Source organism: Suricata suricatta, chromosome 17 (assembly GCF_006229205.1).
Source record: "Suricata suricatta isolate VVHF042 chromosome 17, meerkat_22Aug2017_6uvM2_HiC, whole genome shotgun sequence".
Taxonomy (NCBI): domain Eukaryota; kingdom Metazoa; phylum Chordata; class Mammalia; order Carnivora; family Herpestidae; genus Suricata; species Suricata suricatta.
The window spans coordinates 41,038,415-41,063,658 of NC_043716.1; the positions used below are offsets into that span (position 1 = coordinate 41,038,415).

Consider the following 25,244-nt stretch of genomic DNA (forward strand, 5'->3'; position numbering starts at 1 on the left):
AGCCGCCCGCGGGCTCCGCCGCGCCGTCCCCCAAGCAGCCCGCGGCGCCCAAGCAGCCGATGCCCGCGGCCCGGGAGCTGGAGGAGAGGTTCAACCGGGTTCTGGTGAGTGTGATGTGCCGCGCTCTGTGTGCCGGCGGGGGGCGGCTGGGGCTCGGCACGCGTCCCCGCCCCCCGGGGGCTCAGGTACCGCTTGGAGATCCCCGGCCCAGTGGCTGCCCCTGCAGGGGGTGGGAGTGACAGTGGCTTCTTTCAGAGTGACTTAGCACTCTCGCCCCCAAAAAAACTTTCTTCCGCAGTCGCCCAGTCTGCTTTCCCAAGACACCCCCTTCCCCAGCGCTCCTAGGTCTAAAGGTCTAAACAAAAATGTCCTGCGAGGAAGTTAGGAGCCTAGTATGCAAGAAGGGCCGGGGGCATCCCCTTCCGCGCTGCACGCAGGCCCAGCCCCCGGGCGCAGATCTTGGAGCATCTTCTTGTGTCTTAGGGCCAAAGATGGAAGAGTGACATTTTAATGTCCTGGGATCTGGAGACGGAGTTCAGGTATTTGGTCCTGATTTGTTGATGCCTGGGCTGCTGGGAGCTGTGTCCTCAGCTCCCGCAGAGGAGGTGTCTGTGTTTCTCACCCCCTGCCTGTCCAGGAGAGATTGCCTGTGGGTCTTTATCTTGGGCATTTCCTCCAGCCCACGAAGGGGATTAAGGTTAGGAAGGATGGGGTCAGGATGAGTCGGTCACTCTGGCTTGGGGTGGTGCAAAAGTCTGGAAGCCACCCCCCTCCCCCCATCACCGCTGGAGGAATTGGGGGGCCTGGAGACTAGGTCCCTGGGGAGGGAGCCATCAGCTAGGGCTGAGTCTGGAGACAGTCAGGAGGTGTTTGGGGAGGGGCTCCAGAGCCAAATCAGGGTTCCATAAGACCTGGTGCAAGGCCGATGGGGAAGGGCCACTGGTTCTCACTTCCCTCTCCCTGTCTCACCCCTGTTCCAGGCTCCTTTCTCTAACTAATTGCCTGGTGGCCTGTCCGCTGTCAGATCCCTTGCTGGACTCTGGGTGACAGTCGAATGAGGCCGTGCTGTGCTTTTTCCCTGGAGGCACTTCTGAGTCTAAGCAGGCTGGCACTGCCGGTCTTGGGGCGGGGGGAGACAAAGGAGGTGCAGGCGGTAGAAGCAATGCTGGCTTGTGGCAGTGCTCAATTCTTTGTCCCCTCCACCTCCTTGACATCATTTCCCCTCCCTTGGCTAGTTAGTAGGCCTTACTTGCCAGATCTTCTGCATGGCCCCTCATAATAGTTCCTGGAAATCTTGGCCGCCCCCTCCCAGAAGGAAGGCTAGGAGGGCTTTGGGAGAGCTATGGGGCAGGGGGGGGGGGTCCAGTCTATCCTTGTGAAGGCACCTTGCTTGATTAGAAGAGAGGGAGGGACTCTGAGGGACCCCTCACACCAGACTAGGCCCTGTTTCCCCCATCTCTCCACTTGCTCTCCCTTCCTCAAACCTATGGCCTGGCAAAGCTCAACTGAGCTGAGCAGATGGGGGAGGGGGGAGAATGAAGAGAGACAGTCTCTGGGAGACCATCTGGGGAGGCTGAGTTAGTGGTGGATCCCTGGACCCCTGCCAGCTTGATCGGGGGGGGGGTATTGGTTTCTCTTTCCCCCCAAGTGTGTATCTGTGGACAAGGGTGGGACAGGCTGTCAGGGTGAGGTGCGGGCTCCAGTCTGCTCTCTGTCATACCCACTAATGGGGAGGAGCTGTGTGAATAATTCAGACCAGTGGGAAATCCAAAAGTCAAATAGTGAGGCTCTGATGCTTGTGTAGCTCTTGAGTGCCCTGCTTATGCTCTTGAGTGCCCTGCTTATGTTTTGGCCTCAGCTCTGATTGGCTGAACCTGACGTTAAATGCTGTTGGGAGTCCTTGAGTACCAGGGCGTGGAGGGCGGAGGCCCAGAGATGGGTCTTAGAGGGTGTCTCCGTGGAGAAGGCAGTGGTAGCTGGGTAGAAATCTAGGTCAGCAGCACCCAATGGGGCTCAACTTCCTACCCTGGCCACCAGGAACCCCAGTGTGTTTGTACTTGGCCTTCTTTCTGGGGAAGGATCAGCCTGTCCCTTGTCTTGTAGGGGCAGAACGCACTCAACCCGAGGTCACTTGACTAAGAACCTGGCTCCCTTCACTCCCCACCGACAAGGGCATGAGCCCCGCCCTGGGGTGATAGCCTTGGCCCCTGTCTGCAGCTGCCTGGGCCAAGTATTTGGCTAAACCCACAGGCCTGGCAACGGGTCATGCAGGGTGCGCCTCCATCAGAACACTGCCTCCATCGCGGGAGCCGAGTCCCGTCCTTAGTGAATGTGTAAGAGGAGAAGAGCCTGAGGCTGCCTAGAGCGGTGGACCCACCGCCCCCAAGGGTCCCTGAGCCTTGATGGGAAAGGCATAGCCCTCCCTTTCGGATATAGCCTCAGGGAGCCTCTTCCTTACTCCTAAAGGAAACCCTTTGGTCCCTAGTGGGAAGGAGGATCCTGCAACACCAAACCACTCCTTGGCTCCTGGATGTGGGACCCGCGTGTGGGTGAAGGGTGCCCCCACCAAGGCTTATGGCCAGATAGGAGATGAAGCTTGCTCTCCGTTTCTCCACAGTGGCCTTTCTCCCACACAAGGGTGTTGAGGGGCTACTTTTCTAAGGAGGCTGTGAGCGAGAGGTGCCCCTGCTTAAAATGGGGGTGGGGAGAAAGAGCAGGTTGAGCCAGGGTTTCCTACCGCTGCCTTAGCAACAGCAGAGGAGCAATGGCTGCCCAGTGACATGGGCCTGCTGGAAGGGTGGGGAAAACCAGTCAGCCGATGCCAAGCTCTTGCCTCTCGGAGTCCATGTTCATGTCTTCCTTGCAGATCTTCTCCTGTAAGGATCAGGGTTTGGGATGCCTCCTCCAGGCACTGTCTCCAGGCCTTCCAGAAGTTCTATGCTTACAGCCAGGCATAGGATACTGCAGATCTGGCTGGTCAGAGAGGAGCATGTAACCTTGGGGCAAGGGACCAAGGGAAGGTGCCTGAGATGTTGTGCTCGTGGCCCAGAGTGATGCTCATCCACATGGAGGCTGAACCGTTTGGAGAGGAGTTGGCCTGATGGGGCCTAGCACCCTGGGCTGCCCTAAGCGAGTGCCCAGGCACATGGACATTTGGTGAGGCTGCGAGGGAGGTCAGGAAGGCCTCCGGCAGCGTGTGCAACCTGGGAATCCTGCTTTCCACTGGCCCCCTTCCCTGAGGAGCAGAAATAGAATCCATTGTGTCTCCATTCTGTTGGCCGGCTCCCTTCTCAGGGGTGGGAGGTGGGGGCAGAGGAAGTTTGGGAACAGGAAGCTATAGGGGTGCTCAGGCCCTGGACCTTTCATCTCTGGGGTGTCTCACATGGAGGGATCTCAACGGGGCTGTGGCTGTGTGGGCGGATTTTGGGCCGGAGAGGGGCTGTGGGGTAACATTCTTAGCAGGCAGGGCTGGCACACGTTGATCCTGGAAACCCAGGGATGTGGTAGGCATGATTCATGGGGACATCTGGGGCCAGTTGGCAAAGAGCTGGGTGAGATGGGCAGGAGCAGGTGGGGCTGCCTGGGGGCTACTTCTGCATTTTTCCTGAGGGCATGGAGCCCTGGAAGGTGGTGTGGGCCTCCCTGCCTCTGGGAGGGGCCGGGTCACTCATGGGGAAAGGCAGAGTAGCTTCCTGAGCTTTGGGGTCATTAAGTTGGGGGGTTGGGTTTTGTCTTTGCCACTTACTACCTGGGTGACCTTGAGGAAATGACTTAACCTCTCTGAACTTCAGTTTTCCCCATGTGTAGAAAGAGAATGCTAGTGGTATCTGCTGGTCTCCTGGGGTTGTTGAAGGGCTACAGAGAGTTGAAGGGTTACAGGGGCAAGGGCTCCAGAAACTCTCCCCCACTGTGAGGAAGGGAATGACATCAGAGTGGATAGAGTCCTCTTTATATTGGAGGCCTTCTAGGCCCTTCTAGACTGCGCCTTTCCCCTCTTCCATTTCCATTACTAAGACCAACCAACGTTGCCAACTTTGGCCATCAAGGGCCAGGCTTCCCGGGCTGCCATCATGCAGGTCAGCCACAATGGGGCCTAGACTGAAAACTGCCTGGCTGCCGGAAACCACGAGAGGGAGGGCCCACCTCTCCTGGAGGGTGGGGCAGCATGGTGCTAACGGTAGCTGTGTGCACATGGAGAGGGGGTGGGGAGGCCTCCACTTCCCTCTGAGAGACGGTGTACTGAGGGGGGGTTCCCCAGTGAGTAAGAGCTCAGTGTGGGCAACAACAGGAAGCGTAGGGTGCTGGGTGGCAGGAAATGGGGCTGGCTGTTCTTGGTTCTTCAGACAGGGGCACTGGGGCCAGGCTGTCTGCAGAAGACCCTGAGGGTCCGGGACCCACATTTCTCACTGCCTTCAGTGCTCTTTCTTCCAAGGAAACACGGTCTCCTTACCAGGTTGCCAGCTAGGTCACCTTGGGCAAATGACTTAACTGCTCGCTGCCTCAGTTTCCCATTTGTGAAATGGGGATCACAATGGCATTTACCGTGTAAGCTTCTTTTTCGAGATTTAAGTGAGTCCGAAGATGTAAAGCACTTAGAATGGCACTAAGCATGGAATGGGATATTTGGGGAATATTTATCATTATTATTGTTGCTATAATTCTCCTACCAGCCTGGATTGTATGGGCAGTGCCTGGTGCCCCGAGTCCCATCTGGCTTGCCCTTGTCCCTGCCATGGGGACCCTTCAACCCTGATAGGAGAAGCTGTGGACTTTTGGGATTTTCAGCACCTAATCCTGGGGCTAGTCACCCAGAGCCCTCCTCTAAGTCTGGGATTGTCTCTAATAGCCCCAGAAAATCTACCTACTGGAACTTGGAAACGTGGATTGATTGCCTTTGGAGATGCGCTGAGAGCTCTAAGACCAGGGTAGAGGCCGTGTAGAGATGGGCGGAGGGGGTGGCGTGGGGAAGTGGGGCCTCTGCGGGGCTGGTCTGCGACTGGGCTTGGTACCCAAGTTCAAGGGCATTCTGGGACTCAAAGGGCCAGACGTCATGAGGAGAGAGGGTGGGCAGGTGGGTTGGGACAGTCTCAGCTCAAACTGAAAGTGAAACAGGAGGGTGTGGTTGTGTCCAGATGCAGACAGAGCCCCTCCAGTCCCCAGGGACACCTCTCCAAATGTCAGCGGAGGGGTGGGGGGAGTTGAAGGAACAAGGTAGAAGCTTGCAAGAGGCTGGGCTTGGGTGAGCGAGGCTGAGGGCCCCTCTGGCACCTGGAATGATCTCTACACATTCTAGTAGAAAGATTGGGGAATCAGCTTCTTTTCTTGGCCACACCCTCAAAGATGGGTCTTATCTCCCTCTTCCTTGAGCCAAAGCATTAAGAGCAGCAAGGGAAGAGGAGTTGAAGTGTCAGTTTGGTGTTGGCCAAGCCTTGGAGACAGCTCTGTTTTATCTGGATGTTTTTGCACACTTCTGCTCACCACCCCAGCCCTTACCTTGGGGTCTTCGATGGACTCGTCCCCCGTGCCCCAACCCCCAGTCTGTGAAACGCCTCTTCAAAGCATGTGTCACTGATGAGTATTATTACATCAAAACCCAGCTTCTCACTGGTATTCCCAGGAGCTCTGTGAGCTGTGAGCAGGAGGGAAGTGTGCCCATTTTATGGAGAAGGAAGCTGAGACTCAAGGACACAGAGAAGTTGTTGGGCTAAGTGGGCCCAGAGCCTAGATCTCCTGGACTGGGTATGGGTTCTTCCACTTCACAGCTTTCCCCCACCCATGTCCCCTCATGGGGGGCAAATGTTCCTCCTCCCCAGCCCTGGACCTCCGTGTCCTTGCCTGTCCCTTTTGAGCGCTGTTGGCCAACCTCATTTACTTCTCTCCCATGGTGCTGCCTCCTTGCTGAGGGCCCTGGGTCTGGGGTCTGTTGCCGTTTTCCAGGATGGCTTCCCTGCACCCCAAGTGAGTGGCACCCTCTGGTTCCTCTCTTGCTCCTCAGGGTACCGTCTCCTCGGTGGGCACAGCTGAGGAACAGCTGCTAATTAGTGCTCAGCGCTGTCAGAGCTATTTCTGATTTCCGAGCCTAAATTTAGCCCGTCTGGCAGGCTGGCACGTAGCCTCAGGGGCTTGAGCACGCCCAGGTGGGGAAGGGGACAGGGGGTGCTCTGCCCTCCACCGCTGCTGGGACAGGTGAACCCCGCGGCAGAGGCCTTTTCCTCCCCAGTAATAACCATGGCGCTGTCCCTGGGGGAGTGGGCCAGGGTGCCAGTTCAGAGTCAGCTCTGGGCTCAAAGCCAGCCCTGCTCCCCACTCTGGTTCTGTAACCTTGGGCAGTCACTGAACTAATCTGTACTTGCACCTGTGAGTTGAGGATGAGGGCGTGTGGTGACGAGGGCGTCACCCACGCAGAGGGCTCAGAGCAGGGCCGGGCACGGTAAGCATCCGGGCAGAGCTGGGGACCACATTTGTCGGGGTCATTATTATGACTGTGACTGGCCGCTGCATCTGCAAGTGCCCCTGGGGCCGTTCCAGGAAGCAAACAGGTCCCTAGACTGAGTGAGGGCCTGGAGAGACCTGTGCTGGGAAGTGGTAGTCCCATATGAGGCTCAGGGACCAGGGCTCAACTGTCCCCTCATTCCTCCTCGCCCTCCTTCCCTGCCACCACCTCCCTCCTCTGTGTTGGCCACTGTTCCAGTTTCTCTGCATTGCCCGCCTTCCTGCTCCCTCCTTCCCCCTCAGCCTTGAGCCCCTCTGCCCTGCGCCACCCTGAATCTCTGCGATCAGAATCGGGAGAGACCGTGGAGAAAGAAAGGCAGAGATGGAGAACATCCCAGGGACCCTCCCCTCAGCTCCAGGGGCCCTTCCCTGGCAGGCTCTCTTATAGTGGCGGGTGGGGAGGGGCTGTTCTGACTATTGGCAGGTTGAGGAAGGGCAGTGGATGAGACAGCAGCAGTTTCCTCAATCCAGGGGCTCGCTTTCGCAATGACGAGAAGAATGACATAGCCCCATCCCCAGCTGGCCTGGGGGGTCTGGGGGGCAGGCAGCTTCACCTCTCCATTGGGGCCCCAGCCGGAAAGCTTGAGCAACGGGGACTGAGAGCACCCAGTTTCCTGTTGTCTGGGGCTGACCTAAGGCAGTGATTTTTTTGTGGGGGGGGGTGAGTTCTGGCCAGAGCCCCAGAACGAAGCCCAGCACCCCAGAGAGGAAGCTGGCTGAGGAGCCCTGGGTGGGTGTGGCCCCCTCTCTGCTCCAGCTGTGGCCTCCTCTCAGGGCCATGTGACCGAGGACGTGTAGCCTGAGCCACCAGCGCTGGTGACGGGGGGCCTTTTGACTCTGGGCTGGGAATTCCTGGGGACTCCCACATCCCCAGCAGAGATGAGGCTCCTTGAGGACAAGAACTGTCTTTTGGGGCCTGACACAGAGTAGACCCTTTTTAAATCCGGGGTTCAGTGAATTGGGGTAAACTGGCATCATCTTTTGGATCTGTTAGGAAGACATGCCAAGTCCAAGGGAGGCCAGGGGACCCCATATTGCCCTGTGAGGGAGGGGCTTGACGTCTGTGACTGGAGGATCAGGCAGAACAATGCTGACCTTCTTTGGCTCCTGAGGGGAGTCCCAGCCTGGGCCACCAGCACCACAGACCCGGCATGGTGGCTGCTGTCTCCAGTTCCTATGGCTGGGTGACCTTCCCCAGGAATTTCCCTGTGCCCTGTAGCCATGATGCACCTGCTAGGAATTCCCTGCCTGTTTGACTGTAACTCCCTTGGCCTAAACCGTGTCCTCCTTCCAGAAGCGAGAGGAGGGAGGTGACTGGGGCGGAGCTGAGGAGGAGACTGCTGTTGCCATCCTTGGGAGAGGTTTTCTGCTGTTCGTGAGACACTGGTACCCTGGGTCGGGACTGCACACAGTCCGGATGGTGTCTGCTGGAACACAGGAAAGGGGCATAGTCCGAGACTGGCCACACTTGGGCCTGGCTAGAAATGGATCCCCTGTTAGCTTCCCGCTCAAGTGGAAGAAGAGATGATACCCTGTTACTGCATGAGGGGAAGGGAGTCTAAAGATGCCTGAGGTCCTGGGAAGTTCGGCTGAGGACCCATGCTCTCATGGTCAGGCCAGATGTGCCAGGGAGGCAGCGTGTGGAAGACAGAGCCCAGGCCCTGGAGTCAGGCCGACTTAGAGTCAGTCCCAATGTCACTTACTAGCTTTGGGGTCTAGGGAAAGGTGCTCTATCTTTGGGCCCTGGTTTTCTCATTGGCTAATGCTACTTATCTCCCGGGATGAGAGCATGACAGGGATTCATGTGCATAATAGATCTCCTGGGGGCTGGCCCCTCATGGCTTCCCTGAAAATGCCTATGCTCCCTTCTTTGCCCCTTGCACTGGGACCTCAGGCTCAGGGTCATTATCTTGTCCTTTCCCTCCCCAGAACTGCATGAACTTGCCCCCGGACAAGGTGCAGCTGCTGAGCCAGTATGACAACGAGAAGAAGTGGGAGCTCATTTGTGACCAGGTGGGTACCTTGGCCCCTTCTGAGTTCAGGATGCCCTGCCCTGGCCAGGCTGGGGCTGGCAGGAGAGGGGGCACTGCCCAGAGAACCTGCCCACAGCCCTGTGTAGCATCTACAGAGGGTGCTGGGGGTGTCTTTAAGACTCTAAAACCCCCCTCCCTTGGACATGGGCCTCCCCAGGGACCTTATGAGTCCCTAGCAGGGCTGGGTCCGCCCTGTGAAGAGCTGGCAGGGCTCATCACCTCCTTGCTATCACCAGCCTCCTTGCTGAGCTTTGTGGGGCAGCCTCTGTTGACCCTTCAGCTCTAGGGTGGGGAAGATAGGGGGCAACCCAGGGTTGGGCATCTTTGACCCCATGGGAAGTGGGGAGGAAGGGGCAGGATCCCCGCCCTTCTTTCCCTAGGGCCCAGAGGAGCTGCAGTCAATCAAGCAACAACCCAAAGGTAACCAGGTCCCAAGTGGCCCAGCAAGGAGTAGAACTCCTGGCTTGTGGTGCTCAGCCAGGCCCCTGGGTTTGCCCCCTTAACGGCTCACTTGGCAGCCTCTGCCTCTTCAACTTCTTGGGCCACTGTCTGCTGTCCTTGGTAGCAGAAAGACCCCCTCTCCCACTGCTGAGCCAGGGTGGCGCCCGCAGCACAGTGACTCAGTGAGGGAGGGAGGCTGGGGGTGGGGAGTCAGGGAGCAAGGAGCCTCCCCTGGGAAACAGGGCTGGGCCTTCGGCTCCTGCTAATGGAGCAGAATGGGATGAGCAGGCTGTGCAGGAGTCTGGGGGGGTAAGGGCTGGGCTGTGTGGGGAGGATGGGAGCTGCTTCCAGAGGCGTTGGGGCTGCTGTGGAGGTCTCTGCCACTGGGCCTGGTATCTCAGGGCTGGGGGCTCAAAGGCCGGGGAAACATAAGAGTCCTAAAGGATCTGGGCTGGGAAGGGTGGGGGCTCCTCTGATGTGGCCCCTGCTTCTTTGTGTGAGTGGCTGTGGGAGCCTTCGGTGGGGTAGGGGAGTTAGGAGTGGCTTTGCAGAGCCCAGGAGATGAGTGCACACAGGCAGCTACCAGCACAGGTGAATGGAACAGCTGGGCTGCAGCCCTGGGGAGGGGGCCCTCAGAGTGTTCTTCCCCTGGGACTCCCAGGGAGGGCAGGGGGCTGGGAAGGTGCCACCTACTGGCAGGTCTGAGTCCTCTTCCCCACCCCCAGCACGGTTTGGTGTGTGGCAGAAATGACCCCTCCAGATTCCATGGCTGGAGTGGGGGGGGGGGGGGGGCTTGTAGGGCTGTGACTTGTGAGGCCATAGTGGGGGGTGAAAGCTAGGTCTGGCGGGTTGTTTGGTGGTATCTTTGGTATTTCAGAGGGGTCCTAAGGTACCCTGGGACTTGGGGTCAGAGCTGAGAATGGGATTCTGGGGCAAGGGCTGATATTTGCCCCCAGGGTAGCTCTGGCTGGTTCCCTATACACCCAATTCCATCTCTCCAGGAGCGGTTTCAAGTCAAGAACCCTCCCACAGCCTATATCCAGAAGCTGAAGAGCTACCTGGAAACTGGTGGGGTCAGCCGAAAGGTAGCAGCGGACTGGATGTCTAACCTGGGGGTATATGTCTCCCCCTTTTCTCTGTCCCTTTCACCCCTGCACCTTCCAAGCTCTGGGCAGCTAGAATAACTGTGTGCGTAAACTTTTTGGTGGGTTTGTGCAGGCATGCTTATGAATGCCTGTACATATTTTTAGGGGATGGGGAGGGCTGCGGGTGTGCACTTTTGCAAGTTCCTCTGCATATCCTGCATATGCTTACGTGGGTCCACTTGTGCATATTTGTGGGGTATGTGCGCATGTGTGCACACCGTGTGTCCGTGCATGGATGCGTGCGTATACTTTGTGTCCTTTGTGTCCACATATGCCTGTGCACGTGTACACTTGGGTCCGCGTATAGGGGTGTGTGTGTGTACCCCATGTGGCTGTATGTGGATGTATGGGTGTCTCATATCTGTGTACCCACGGCACTTGTATATGGATGAGTCTGTGTGTGTGTACAGCCTGGGGGGTAGCCTGGAAGTGCTTACTCTGCTGGGCAGGTGTGTGGGGGTGGTGGGGGAGGCTGAGCGTGAAAGGCCAGTGGTAGGGGGAGGGTGGGGGCTGCTGCCTGCTGCCTCAGGGCCTGGTGGGCCTGTGGGAAGCCTGGACGTCACCCACCAGATTCTCCTGTCCTTGACCCCCAGTTTAAGAGGCGAGTTCAGGAGTCTACACAGGTGCTGCGGGAGCTGGAGATCTCCCTGAGGACAAACCACATTGGGTGAGCGAGGGCTCCGATTTCCCACTTGGGGGCCCAGGGAGAGCTCTGCCTGTAGGCAGCCCCTGGGGCTTCCCCTTGCTATCCCCCTGCGCCGCATCCCCCCACCCCTGCGTAGGCTCTGCCTATAGGCCACTTCTGGGTTGGGTGTCCAGTACAGCTTCCATGCCTCCTCCTCTGCCTACCCTCTGCTCACGCCTCGAGGCATGGCTGGGCCATGGGTCCTTCCTGAGCCCCCTGTCATCTCCTAGCACCCTTGGGTCTCCTGAGGTCTGGGCTGGTTGGGGTCTTCTCGGGGAGGGCGTGGGGAGAGCCACCCTGGAACCCTCCCTGGCTGTGCCTGTTCTGTGCCCACTTCGGGCAGGACCTCCCTCCTGGTTGGCACTCAGGGAGCCCTTTGCCCTGCAGGTGGGTGGAGGAGTTCCTCAATGAGGAGAACCGTGGCCTGGATGTACTTCTCGAGTACCTGGCTTTTGCCCAGTGCTCCGTCACGTAAGCCCCGCTGCTCCAGTCCTCATGCTGCTCCTCAGAGCCCTGATCCCCGCTTCTCTGCACCTCATCCACTCCTCGGGCCACGTCCAAGCCGTGCAGCCCAAGTCCACCCTGGGCTCACACAAACCACACCCTGCGCGGTGGATGCCCCTTCTGAAGGGCCTGCATGGATATGAAGGGACATGGCTGGGGTGACCCGCTGGGACCTGGGTGGCTTCCTCTTCTGTTCTGCCATTCCCTTGCCCCCTAGTCTGCCCAGCACAGTGCTGAGAACACAGCCTCTTCCCCCGCAGCCTCTAATCTCTCCTGCACATTCATCTGTCCCCTCAGTTTCCCCCACCCCTTTCTTAAGTGCTCTGCAGTGTTGGCTTCCACCCCACTCTCATCCCTGCAGGTATGACATGGAGAGCACAGACAACGGGGTGCCCGGGTCAGAGAAGAGCAAGCCCTTGGAGCAGTCGGTGGAAGATCTCAGCAAGGGTCCACCCTCAGCCTTGCCTCCACAGCCCAAGAGTCGCCACCTGACCATCAAGTATGTGGGTCCCCTTGCAGGGTGGCAGGGAGGATAGAGAATTCACCCCTGGACTGCTGTACCCAGCCAACCCTGCCCCGGGCCCTTGGGGGTGGTGGGAGGGACAGCCTGGCATTGGGGATCACAGTAAGGGCCTTAAACAGGGTTTGGGAGATGGGTGTGTTAAGAAACCTCCTAGGGATGGGCACTTCGAAACTGGAATCTGGGTGGTCTGGGATAAGTAGGGTGTTTCTGGGTCAGCAAGACCTCCCTTGTATCCATCTAACCCCCTCTTCTTTCCTGTGCGGCCTCCAGGTGCCCCCCTTCTCCCCGGTACGTAGCCACCTGGGGGGCAGGTGCATGCCTGGTTGGCTCCTCGGGGGTGGGGAAGGGTAGGGAGGGGTGTTCAGCTAACACCCCTGAGTTCATCTGCTGTGGATAGGCCACCCCACCCTAACACAGGACATCTGCTGGGAAGCAGGGAGAGGGAAGGAGTCAGCCCTGAGAGCCTCAGGTGGACCCCCCAGCTTCCGTCCTTCCCACTTTGGTCTAGGAGACCAACTTCGTATTAAGCCTTCCAAACTTATACAGTATATTTCTTTGTTTGCTCATCCATTCATTCATTCAACAAATCTATTTTTAGCATTTGCTGTGTATCAGAATTGGTGGCAGGTGCTCGGGAGACAGATCACCCTCCTCTTAGGAGCCCTTGGTCTAGAAGGAGACAGTGTATGACAGGCTATCATGGAGGAGTTGCTGGGAGCCCTGAGAAGGGAGGGAGCTGGTTCCTGGGGCATCAGGAAGGTTTTCCAGAAGAGATACCACCGAGCGATGTCTCACAGATGGATACCAGCTTTACAGGCAGTGGTGGGGACAGGGAGGGGCATTCCAGGTGGAAGGAAGGGCATGAGCAAAGACAGACATATCTGAGCAATGACAGGAGAAGGGCAATGTGGCAGATGGAGGGAGGAGGTGGGGCTTCCCAGGGTTGTTGAAAATGTGATAGAACTGTCAGAGGAACTGATGTGGAAGTCATGATTGGCGGGAAAAAAAAATCACACACTTTTTTGCAAAGAATTATCAAGGACACTGGTACAGCACTTGCTGTGTATCAGGCACTGTTCTGAGCTCATTGCCTACTCCCCAAAACCCTGTCAGGAAGGCACTGTTATTACCGTTCATATTTTACAAATGAGGAGACTGAGGCACAGGGGGATTAAGTAAATTTGTCTCCTAAGTGGTGAGCTGGGATTTGGACCAAGACTGTCTGAATTCAGGGTTGGCTTTTCAAGATGGAAGATGAATGAGCCCATGAGGCTGGGAGCGCCACCTTGTGGATTTCCAGGCTTTGGCTGTCCTTCCTCCATAGGCTGTCGCATAGCAACCCTTTCTGATGCCAAGTTGCTGTTAAGGGTCTTTGCTTTTCCAGATCCCCTCCTTATCTCCTGGCAGCATGCCACGCCCCAGGCCTAGGGACCAAGGAGCTGACCTCTTGGGCTGGGTGGGTGGGAATCAGTGGCCTAATGTTCCAGATGTGCCTTCTGAGTGATGTTGTGGTGGGGAGGGCGGGAGGGAGGCTGGAGGGGGGGAGGCTGGGTGTAGGACGCTGCCCCCTGCTGCCCCCTCCCTACCCCACCAGGCTGACCCCAGCCCACAGCAGGAAGGCCCTGCGGAATTCTCGCATCGTTAGCCAGAAGGATGACGTCCATGTCTGTATCATGTGCTTGCGTGCCATCATGAACTACCAGGTTGGTCAGTGAGCACAAGGGCACAGGAGACTCAGGGAGCTGGGCCTGTCCTCACTGGGGGCTGCCTGAGCTGATGGGGTTCAGGGACTAACTGCCCCCTGACCTGTTTCCCCCTGGAGAACCCTGTGGATGGGGACTGTTGAGGGTCTTGAGGCCGATCAGGTCTTGAGGGGAAGCCCAGATTTCTGCCCCTCCTAGTGAGATCCTTTAGAGTGATCTGGACATGACTGGGGGCGTGGGTATGCCTCATGTGGGGACCCAGGCACAGCCACAAAGGAAGGCTGGACACAGGGCCCTCAGGGAGAGCAGCCCGGGGTTATTTTGTTTGGAGGAGTGGCTGGTGAGGCCAGTCCTTTACTTAGCAAGCCTTTGAGGGCTCGCTGTGTCCATGGTGCTGATTCCTAACACTGGCTTTTGCACAGTCAATTAAAAAGAGGGGCCAGGCTTTGGTAGCCACAGAGAAGGCTGTGGTTGGATATAAAGAACTTCCTAAGCTTGAGGGCAGTTAGAGACCAGAGTACAATGGCGCCAACAGTGCCTGAGGTGGTGGATAGGATCCGGGGGATCTGCCTTGGAGGGGCTGACCCTTCTTCTCTCCCTAGTCTGGCTTCAGCCTGGTCATGACGCACCCAGCCTGTGTCAATGAGATTGCCCTGAGCCTCAACAACAAGAACCCCAGGTGAGGTCCGGGCCTCTAACGTTTCTCCACATCTGGATTCTCCTGCCACTAGCTCCTTGCCTGCTCTGTTCCCCAGTTCTCAGGACTCCTGCCTGGGCTCCTTCCACTCTGACTCCCCCGTCAGCTCCCCTGCCCTCCCCCAGCCAGGTCTATATCCACCCTTGCCGTGGGGCCCGCTTTCGAGGGCTAGACTGCCCCTTCTCTCCCCAGAACCAAGGCTCTGGTGCTGGAGCTGCTGGCGGCGGTGTGTCTGGTGCGAGGAGGACATGACATCATCCTTGCGGCCTTCGACAACTTCAAGGAGGTATGACCCCCCCCCCCCCCAACACGTCCTTGTTCTCTAGCGCTGCCCAGAGTCCCGTTGCTGGTAGCTGTGGCCTCTGCTGGGGATAGCTGGGAGTGCTGTGTGGGCATTTGGGAAACACGGGGTGTGGATAATCTGGGATGGGGAGGCTTAAAAGAGAAGGTGCCAGGTCATATTGGGGCGCTGTCTAGGACAACAGGGATAGCTGTGGGGATCTGCTGAACCTTGGACCCTCAGCCTTGACAGATCCAAAGTGGACTTGATCCACACATCTCAGAGTTGCATCCATATACTTCTCTGACTCTGGCTAAGTAGATATGGGAGAATATGATGCATAAAGTGGGATATGGTCATTCATGCCTTTAAGGAATATTTAGTGAGTGCCTACTATGTGTCAGGCACAGAGTGGGGACTCGGGGCACATCGGTGAACAAAAAAAAAAAAAAAAAAAAAAAAACCCAAAGAGGGCAAGGGAAGACATCATGGACAGTACAATAAGTGAGCAAATTACCTAAGGCGTTAGAAAATGATAAATGCTCCGAGGAAAAAGTTAAGGACGCTGGAGGAACAGGAGGAATGGGTTGCAGGGTGGTCAGGGAAGCCTCATCGAGATGAAGTTTGAGCAAAGCTGTGAGGGAAGTGAGAGACTTGGTGTGGTGGCGGCCGTGAGTAAGAGCAACTGGGCAGCTGGAACCGCAGGTGCAAAGGCCCTGAGGTGGGAATGTGGCAGGACACCAGTGTGGCCAGAGTGGAGTAAGCAAAAGTAGGGCTGTGGGAGGTGGAGAGGGAGGGGAGGTTTGTGAGCAGAAGAGCGACACGGCCTGACTTAGATCTAATGTAGGAGGAACATATAGAGGTACAAGAGTGGCAGCTGGAAAAAGCCTTAGGCGGTGTGTCACTGGGGCCCTGATGGCAGCCATTCTCCCAACCCAGGTGTGTGGGGAGCAGCACCGCTTTGAAAAGCTGATGGAATATTTCCAGAAAGAGGACAGCAACATTGACTTCATGGTGAGCTCGGGAGCCCAGGCTGGGCCCATCCACCCTCAGTGTGAGGAGTGGCCAGGGGCCCTGGGCATCTGGGATCTGGGCTCTGCTCCTGCAAAGTGTGAGGACTGAGAGGTTGGCAGAGAGGGGAAGCAGGAGGAAGGGTGTGTGGTGTGTAGGGGGGAAACAGGAGTAGGGACAAAGCTGGGTTAGCAGAGTGAGATATGGGGAAAAGGAGAGAGACTTGGGAATAAATGGAGGCGGGGGTGGGAGAGTGGAAGGCACTGAGCTCCCTCCACCCAGAGGATCACAGACCAACCTGCTCCCCGCTCCCCAGGTGGCCTGCATGCAATTCATCAACATCGTGGTCCACTCTGTGGAGAACATGAACTTCCGTGTCTTCTTGCAATATGAGTTCACCCACCTGGGCTTGGACTTATACTTGGAGGTGAGCTCTACATCCTCCCGCCCCTCTGGGACTTAACCACTTGCCAACTGCAGAATGTGGCTCTGTGGTGAGCAGCATGGATGTTGAGCTCAGGCAGATCTGGGTTCAAATCCTGACTCTTGTCACCTCCAAGCCCCTGTGACTTTGGATAGGTCTCTTCTCTCTGAGTCTCAGATTTCCCACCTGTAAAACAGGAGAATGAGAAAGATGATAATGACTCTAAATAGAATGACGTAGAATGTTTTCTGCCACCAAAAAGGCACACGGTCCATGGAACTATTACTGCAGGCACCAAAGGGCTCTAGGTGGCCCTGGGTCTGGCTCTGGGAGCATCAGCCTCAGCCAGGTTCTGACTCACGCACATAATGGAGAGCACAGAGACAGGGGGCCCTGTTGGGATCTGGCTCATGCTGGATGGGTGCAGGTCATGCAGGAGTTGCTTGCCCTGGGACAGGTTAGGCAGAGGGCCTTGGTGCTCCCCGGTCCAGCCTATGCAGAGAAGCTGCGGCTTTCCTGATTCCTTTGGGAGGCTGCTTGGAGGAGTGGGGACTTTGGGATTGGATTTTTATCTTTTTAAAAGTCATTTATTTTGAGAGAGAGAGAGAGAGTGAGCAAGCGCATGTGTGTGCAGAGAGAGAATCCAGTGCTCACGTCCAAGCCCAACGACAGGATGACGATGATCATGAGATCATGACCTGAGCCAAAATCAAGGGTCAGACACTTAACTAACTGAGCCACCCAGGCTCCCCTGGGATTAGGGTTTTAAAAAGCCAGGATCAGGGCGCCTGGGTGGCTCAGTCGGTTAAGCGTCTGACTTTGATTCATGTCATGATCTCACGGTTCGTGGGTAAAAGCCCCGCATTGGGCTCTGTGCTGACAGCTCAGAGCCTGGAGCCTGTTTCAGATTCTGTGTCTCCCTCTCTCTCTCTGCCCCTCCCTTGCTCACACTCTGTCTCTCTCTGTCTCAAAAATAAATAAGCATTAAAACATTTTTTAAAAAGCTGGGGTGATGTATCCATGCAATGGAATATTGTTCAGCTATAAAACGGAATAAGATACTGATACATGTTACCTCATGAATGAACCTTGAAAGCATTATACTAAGTCCAAGATGCCAAGACACAAAAGCCCAAATACTGTATGATTCCTTTATATGAATGTCCAGAATAGGAAAGTCCACAGAGGCAGAAGATAGGTTGGCGGCTGCCAGGGGCTGGGGGAGGACAGAACAGGGACTGACTGCTAACAGGTACAGTGGTGACAAAAATATTCTGGAATGAGACAGCAGTGGTAGTTGCACAACCTTGTGAATATACTAAATGCTATTGAATCATATGCTTTAAAATCATGAATTTTCTGGTATGTGAATTATATCTCAATAAAAATAAAGCAGGCTGGGGCTCAAGCCCCTTCCCCTGGGCTCCAGCAGTGATGGGGGGGGTACTGGAAAGACCCCTCACATTGGGCCTCACCCTGCTCCTTCCGTCTGGGGGACAGAGGCTCCGGCTCACGGAGAGTGACAAGCTGCAGGTGCAGATTCAAGCATACTTGGACAATGTGTTTGATGTGGGTGCGCTGCTGGAGGACACTGAGACTAAGAATGCTGTGCTGGAGCACATGGAGGAGCTGCAGGAGCAGGTGGCCCAGGTGAGAGGTGCTCCTGAACTTGGCCGGGCACATCGTAGGTCCCCCGGGCCTCGCGATGGCATCAGGCACTGCGCCTCAAACACTGGTTCTAGGTCTGTGTGGGGGAGCAGGGGGGTGGGTGCTGGCTGTCTGCCTGGTTCTTTGACCTGAATCCCAGTCTTGAATCCTGTGGGTGTCTTTCTCAATGAGTGTTCACTGGCTTCCTATGCTGCTGGACTTCTGAGGAAGGCAGGCCCCTCCTCTCCCTGGGCTCAGAGCCCTCACCCTGGCTTGGGTGGAACTAGGTGCCTGGGGTCCCCCCCTAGCCCAGTCTCCTCTCCACTCACCTCCTTCCTCAGTGGCGCCTTGGTTTCTCCTTCTGAGAGAACGTTAGTGTCCTCAATGCTTCACCTACTTGGGTTCAAGTGCCAGGCTCAGCCCACCCGACAGGCACCCTGCGCTAAGCACATCCGGAAGCCTCCCCCAGCCCTTCAGGCAGGCGTGCCTGCTGCCGCCCCCTCACCGGCGGTACCAGTGCCCAGCGGCGGGTGGGAGCTCACCATGTGCTGTGCCACAGCTGACAGAAAAGCTTCGGGACGCGGAGAACGAATCCATGGCCAAGATTGCCGAGCTGGAAAAGCAGCTAAGCCAGGCTCGAAAGGAATTGGAGACCCTGCGGGTGAGGCTGGGGGCGAAGGAGGACGGGCCAGGGGCGGGCTGGGCTCCCACAAACCGATCCGTTGGGTCTTCTAGGCTTGACACTTCCCTCTACCCCAGCAGGACGGTGGGGGATATGTGCCAGGCTTGCCGGTGGGCACTGACTTTTCTCCCGGGGCTCACAGGAACGCTTCAGCGAGTCGACCCCCATGGTCGCCTCTAGGCGTCCCCCTGAGCCTGAGAAAGTGCCTACCCCCGTCCCTGCACGGCCTTCGGCCCTAGAGCTTAAGGTGGAGGAGCTAGAAGAGAAGGGGTTAATCCGTATTCTGCGGGGGCCCGGGGATGCTGTCTCCATCGAGATCCTCCCGGTCGCTGTGGCAACTACAAGCAGCAGTGACGCTGGGACTCCGACTCCGACTCCCGGAGTGCCCACCGGCTCACCCAGCCCAGGTACGCAGGAGCTGCAACCCGGGGCGGGTGGGCATGGGGGAACCAGGGTCTGGAAGGGGAGCCTGGGGACACCTCTAGCCAGGAGGGTCGCGAGAGGTAGGTTTGGGTTGTAGGCGGGGCTCAGGTGGATGCCAGATGGTAGACGTGGGCCCAGTGCGCATGCGCTTGCGTAGGGCGGGGAGGCGGAGGCCAGACCACCCCTGACACCCCTTCCTCCCATCTTTGGTTCTCTGGTCTCCTTAGGCTCAGATCTCCCGCCTGCGGGAGAGCCACAGCTGGTTGCTGGAGCAGTACCCCCACCCCCACCGCCACCGCCACCACCGCCCCCCCCACTGCCCGGCCTCCCCACCCATCAGGAAGCCACGCCTTTGGCGCCCCCACTGGGCCCACCCCTACCTGGTAGCTCGGAGCCCCCGCCCCCGCCCCCACCGCTACCGGGAGATGTGCCGCCTCCACCCCCACCGCCACCGCTGCCTTCTGGCACAGATGGGCCAGTGCCTCCACCGCCCCCACCGCCTCCGGGAGGTCCCTCTGATGCCCCAGAGATGGGCCCAGGTGAGTGGACCACCCAGGGGTGGGGGGAGATATGGAGAGAGGTGCCATGCCTAGACCTCTGTGTCCTCTAGTATGCTCTCACTGGGGGCCGCCTGTTGCCTTCTGCCTGTCCCGTCTGGCCTCTCTGGGCCCAGGGTCCTGCCAACCACGCCACCCACACCTCCCAATGCTTCACCATTCCTTCCCTGTCCCAGGAGTGAAGGCCAAGAAACCCATACAGACCAAGTTCAGAATGCCACTCTTAAACTGGGTGGCCCTGAAACCCAGCCAGATCACGGGCACTGTCTTCACTGAGCTCAATGATGAGAAGGTGCTGCAGGTGAGTGTGGCCCTTCCTTGCTTCTAGTGTGGGCACCAGAGGAGGAGGGGGCTTGCCTGGATCATGCTGGATCATCTCCTCCACCCCATTGTACAGATGAGGGCGTGGAGGCGCAGGGATCCGTGTTAAGCTAACCTGGTTTAGTATATTGGATAGGGAGTGTATCTTGGCTCCCCAGGAAGCTTTCTTCTTCCTCCCCAGAGAGAGGGAGAGCATAAGTGGGGGAGGGGCAGAGAGTGAGGAAGACAGAGGATCCAAAGCTGCCTCTGCCTTGACAGTAGAGATGGGGGATAGCCTTATGGGGCTTGGGGCTTAACTCATGAACTGTGAGATCATGACCTGAGTGGAAGTCTGAGCTTAGCTGACTGAGCCACCCAGGCGCCCCCTTGTGTCTCTCTCCTTTTAAGCTTCTCTCCCACCATCCCCCCAGACAATCAGGGCTTCACGCCTTCTAATTCTACTTTTAGTTTTCCAAAAGGGATGTGTTCTCTTGCCTCCAGGCTATTGTCATACTGTTCCTTCTGCCTGGAATGCCTTTCCCTTTCCACCTTTTTTTATCCCTGGCCAATTTAGCTTTTCCTTTGGCTGTAACGGCTTGGAGTCTGGGTCCCCTGGTGTAGCTCTTCCTCCTCCGTGCTGTCTGTACTTCCCCTGTATCCCCCATCAGGGCCTGTGGTCAAGTTCGGTAACTGGTTTTTTTCTCTGTGGGTTGTGTGGTCAGGGCTGGATAGTTCAGCCAGCAATGTATCAGCTCTTCTCCTCGTACCTTCAGGAGCTAGACATGAGTGACTTTGAGGAGCAGTTCAAGACAAAATCCCAAGGTCCCAGCCTAGACCTCAGTGCTCTCAAGGGTAAGGCGGCCCAGAAGGCCCCTAGCAAGGCCATCCTCATCGAGGCTAACCGGGCCAAGAACCTGGCCATCACCTTGCGCAAGGGCAACCTGGGGGCTGATCGCATCTGCCAGGCCATCGAGATGTGAGTACTTCTGCCCTGGGATTGTGGGTAGCCCAGCCCCTCTACTAAACCAGGGTCATCAAGGACCTAGTAAAAGAGTCCCAGTTATGCGACAGAGCCCATCAAACTTTGTGCTAACCGTGGTCAGGGAGTAAGGCTGGGAACCTTGTTTCCATTTTCAGGCTGAGAAAACAGGCCATGCTCTGAGTCCACGCCCAGACTGAGATGTTCCCATTTTCTCCCTACCTCCTTGCCCAGGGGTGGGCACTCAGGCTCAGCCATTTACAGCTGGGCATCTGCCATTGACCTATGATAGAGACCTCAGGCTTCCCAGCTCCCAGCTTCCCTTGACACCTAACTCTTGGTCCCTGAAGCTGTTGACAAATAGTGAATACTGAAGTTCATTTATTCACTCAAGACAATGAGGGGGTGGGGGATGCGGGCGGTAGTCCAGCTTCAAGAACTGGTGGGTATAGAATGATAACTATCCTGCCTTCCACCAGGTACGACCTCCAGGCTCTTGGCCTAGACTTCCTGGAATTGCTGACCCGCTTCTTGCCCACGGAATATGAGCGTAGCCTCATTGCCCGCTTCGAGCGGGAACAGCGACCCATGGAGGAACTGTCGGAGGAGGATCGATTCATGCTTCGCTTCAGCCGCATCCCGCGCCTGCCAGAGCGCATGGCCACGCTCACCTTCCTGGGCAACTTTCCCGAGACTGTGCAGCTGCTCATGCCGGTGTGGGCGGGGCAGGCAGAGTGGTGTGGGCGGGGCAGGGAAGTGTGGGCGGGGCAGGCAGGGGAAGCGGAGCGCTGTGTTCCGGGTTGGGGATGTTGGAGTGGGGCGCAGCTACTAGCCTGCAAGAGGGCATATAGGAGTACTTGAGCCTCCCATGGGCTTGCCGCCCACCCTGCCCCAACTTACCTTGCCTCCCCAATCCGCCCCCTCCCAGCAACTGAATGCCATAATTGCAGCCTCAATGTCCATCAAGTCCTCTGACAAACTCCGCCAGATCCTGGAGGTGAGAGCCCAGGGCAAGGGTCTGGGAAGCGGGGCTCCTTGCCTGTTTTGGGGTGTTTGAGAGGGAGACCCAGGCCTTGCTCTGTCTGTACCCTTGGGATGTAACAGGTTTTCAACTCTCACATAGAAAGAGAATAAAGCTAAGGCAGGGGTGGAGATCATGTCTACAACACCTTAGACGACTCCCCCCTGGGGATTACTGTATGATTAGCAGAGCATCCACACCTGCTTAGTGGAGTCTCAGGGAAGCAGTAGAAATGGCTGTTAGAAAGACCGTGGTACCACAGCCTTGGGCAGGAATAGCAGAGGGCAAAATTGGGTATGCCAAGGCGCACCTGGCTGTCTCAGTCCCTTGGGCATGCGACTTTTTTTTTTTAAGTTTATTTATTATTTAAGAAATCTCAATACTGAACATGGAGCTCAAACTCACGCTCCTGAGATCAAGAGTCACATGCTTCTCTGACCGAGACTGCTAGGTGCCTTGAGCATGTGATGCTTGTTCTGGGGGGTTGTGGGTCCGAACCCCATGTTGGATATAGAGATTACTTAAAAATAAAATATTTAAGGGGCACCTGGGTGGCTCAGTCGGTTAAGCATCCAACTCTTGGTTTTGGCTCAGGTCATGATCTCGCAGTTCGTGAGTTCCAGCCCCGCTTCGGGCTTTTTGCGTACAGCGCGGAGCCTGCTTGGGATTTTTCTCTCCCTCTCTGTCTCTGCCCCTCCCTGGCTTACTCATCCCCTTCTCTCAATAAATAAGCATTAAAAAAAATTTCAATGTCAGACATATACCCACATGTACGTGTGTCATGGACCCGAGGGGGCCATGCAGGAGTGCTGTGGGGGCTGAGTGTGTGGGGCTTGCTTTTTGCCATATTTTCTTGTGCAGCTTATACTTGAAAGGGTTTCCGCAGCCCCAGCACCCTCCTGAACTCCCTCCCTCCCCTGCCTCTCCCAGATTGTCCTGGCCTTTGGCAACTACATGAACAGCAGTAAGCGTGGAGCAGCCTATGGCTTCCGGCTCCAGAGTCTGGATGTGGTGAGGGGCACAAGGAGGGGTTCCCTGGCACAGGGGGTGGGGGACAGCTGGTGGCCTGTGGCTTACAGCAGGTCTTCACGTAGCTGCTGGAGATGAAGTCGACTGACCGCAAGCAGACGCTGCTGCACTATCTGGTGAAGGTCATTGCTGAGAAGTACCCACAGCTCACAGGCTTCCACAGTGACCTGCACTTCCTGGACAAGGCAGGCTCAGGTACGGGTGCAGGTACACCGTTCCCCTTGGGTGGGGGCAGGGGCTCAGGCCTGGGGACTGATACGGGCTGAGAGAAAGTGAGGGAACCACAGGGTGTAATTAGACAGGGATGCTGCCTCTCTGATTCTCTGCCTCTGTACTGACCTCCCTCCCCCACTCAGTGTCCCTGGACAGTGTCCTAGGGGACGTGCGCTCCCTACAGCGAGGCCTAGAGTTGACCCAGAGAGAGTTTGTGCGGCAGGACGACTGCACGGTGCTCAAGGAGTTCCTGAGGACCAACTCGCCCACCATGGATAAGCTTTTGGCGGACAGCAAGACGGCTCAGGTGGGCCAGGGCTGGCCTGGCCCTGGACGTGGGGAGGCTGGGGGGTTGCAGAATAGAGGCCTGGAGGGGCACAGCCACAGCAGGAGGGGATGGGGCCAGAGGGCCCACCTGCCTGGAGGAGCAGAGATGAAGTGGCCAGTGTCTTAAAGAGGCACAGAGGGGGCGCCTGGGTGGCTCAGTCAGTTGAGTGACCCGCTTCTGCTCAGGTCATGATCTCACAGTTGTGTGTTCGAGTCCCGTGTCAGGCTCTTGCTGATATCTAGCTCAGAGCCTGGAGCCTGTGTTTGGATGCTGTGTCTCCCTCTCTCTCTCTGACCCTCCCCTTCTCACGCAGTCTCTCTCTCTCTCTTTCTCAAAAATAAATAAAACATTAAAAAGAAAAAAAATTAAAAAAAAAAGAGGCACAGAGGCTGTAGGGGTCAGTGCTGGTGGGCCTGACAGGTGTGCTGTGCCCACAGGAGGCCTACGAGTCTGTGGTGGAGTACTTCGGAGAGAACCCCAAGACCACCTCCCCCTCCATGTTCTTTTCCCTCTTCAGCCGCTTTATCAAGGCCTACAAGGTATGTGTGTCTGGTAGGCAGGCTGGGACCCCCCGCAGAGCATTGCTGCCTCTCCACACAGGCAGTGGGAAGGGTAGGGGATGCTTCTGTTGGGGGGCAGGATAGGACTCCCCTCATGGAACCCCCCCTTGGCCCCTCAGAAAGCCGAGCAAGAGGTGGAACAGTGGAAGAAAGAAGCAGCAGCCCAGGAGGCAGGCGCTGACGCCCCAGGCAGAGGGGAAGTCCCAGCACCCAAGGTAGGCAGCTGTGCCTGAACTTGGTACTTGCTTGCAGGGATCCTCACCCCCAAAGATCTGGCCCTCTTCCGTACTCTCATTTCTATGAACAGACCCTGCCTGAGGTGAGCATGGTGCCCCAGTAGCCTGGGATGGGAATGGGTTCCTTCTGCTCGAGCCAGTTGTCCATGTTGTGGAGGGACCAGGAAGACAGATGTTCTAGCATTTGGGGGCACAGGGAGAGGGGATCCTGGAGCTAGAGCTATACATGTTCCATGATGCCCCCGCCCCCACAACAGTCACCACCCAAGGCCCGGCGGCAGCAGATGGACCTCATCTCTGAGCTGAAGCGGAAGCAGCAGAAGGAGCCTCTTATCTATGAGAGTGACCGTGATGGGGCCATTGAAGATATCATCACAGGTGAGGGTTTGGCTGAGCCTGCCCTGTCCTCTGTCCATCTAGTGCTGTCCTTCAACCCCTGTACTCCACCTTAGGGGTCCAGCTGCCTTACTGCCTCTTGCTACTTTTTCTGTCTTTTTTCTTTTTTCTTTTCTCTCCCCCCTCCTCCCTCCCAACCTTCAGTGCTGAAGACGGTGCCCTTCACGGCCCGCACCGGCAAGCGGACGTCCAGGCTCCTCTGTGAGGCCAGCCTGGGAGAAGAAATTCCCCTCTAGCCCCCAGGTACCTGGGTAGTCTGGCCTCTGATCCCAGAGGCTGCCCACAACCCTGGGGGCCCTTGGGGGACTGGGTCATGCTGTCCTCCCTTGGGCCATGCATGGCTGGGATGTGTTTGAGTGAGGTCTGGTAAACATAAACAGGTCCCTTTCTACATGCACCCGACCTGGGTCCCTAGAGCTGTGTCCTAGCCCCGTGCAGACTTCTGAAGGGTAAATGTCTCTCTTCTTGGCTGCCAGATCTGCGGAACCAGCCCTACATCCGCGCAGACACAGGCCGCAGAAGCGCTCGCCGGCGCCCCCCGGGGCCCCCCCTGCAGGTCACCTCGGACATCTCTCTGTAACTGCAATTTCAGCAGATGGACTCAGTGGGGGATGTGGGGGGCAAGCCAGCGCTCCAGGAAAGTGGTCCTCAGCTCGGCTGGGCCGGGCAGCCCCCTCTGCGGCTGTGATGAGCCCACTTCAAGTGGTGGGGCACGTGGGGCCGTGGTGGGGGGCACCATCGCCGGTCCCTCCCCCAAATGCTGCTTGCAGCACCTCTCTTCCCCCAATAGCCATACTTAGCCTCAGCGGGAGCCTGGCCTGTAACTTATAAAGTGCAACCTCGCGTCCCATCCCCAGCTCCAGGAACTCTCCATGGACCTTATTTTTATACAAGATTAATAAAGATGTTTGCAAAAGGTCCTTGTCCACTCAGTG

The 25,244-nt window shown here is 57.1% G+C and overlaps 1 protein-coding gene across 8 annotated transcripts; it reads left to right on the forward strand.

Annotated features, from left to right (window-relative positions):
• Positions 1 to 6: 6 nt before the first annotated feature.
• Positions 7 to 25,227, forward strand: FMNL1 (formin like 1). 8 transcript variants are annotated; one of them, XM_029926975.1, is made up of 28 exons: positions 7 to 104; positions 8,422 to 8,505; positions 9,968 to 10,051; positions 10,705 to 10,778; positions 11,184 to 11,267; positions 11,662 to 11,799; positions 12,094 to 12,111; positions 13,418 to 13,526; positions 14,129 to 14,205; positions 14,416 to 14,509; positions 15,443 to 15,517; positions 15,831 to 15,941; positions 17,439 to 17,588; positions 18,145 to 18,246; positions 18,410 to 18,674; positions 18,918 to 19,229; positions 19,424 to 19,548; positions 20,321 to 20,523; positions 21,006 to 21,240; positions 21,455 to 21,523; positions 22,478 to 22,558; positions 22,642 to 22,771; positions 22,933 to 23,096; positions 23,555 to 23,656; positions 23,797 to 23,892; positions 24,171 to 24,291; positions 24,454 to 24,552; positions 24,786 to 24,877. In XM_029926975.1, the coding sequence occupies exons 1-27, from the start codon at positions 60 to 62 to the stop codon at positions 24,543 to 24,545; spliced, it is 3,240 nt and encodes a 1,079-aa protein (XP_029782835.1). In that variant the 5' UTR covers positions 7 to 59; the 3' UTR covers positions 24,546 to 24,552; positions 24,786 to 24,877. The 8 variants fall into 8 exon arrangements, with proteins under 8 accessions (XP_029782835.1, XP_029782832.1, XP_029782833.1 ...); XM_029926973.1 differs by lacking the exon at positions 24,454 to 24,552 and adding an exon at positions 484 to 539 and having other exon boundaries at positions 88 to 104; positions 9,968 to 10,081; positions 24,786 to 25,227; XM_029926968.1 differs by lacking the exon at positions 7 to 104 and adding an exon at positions 8,085 to 8,174 and having other exon boundaries at positions 9,968 to 10,081.
• Positions 25,228 to 25,244: the final 17 nt, after the last annotated feature.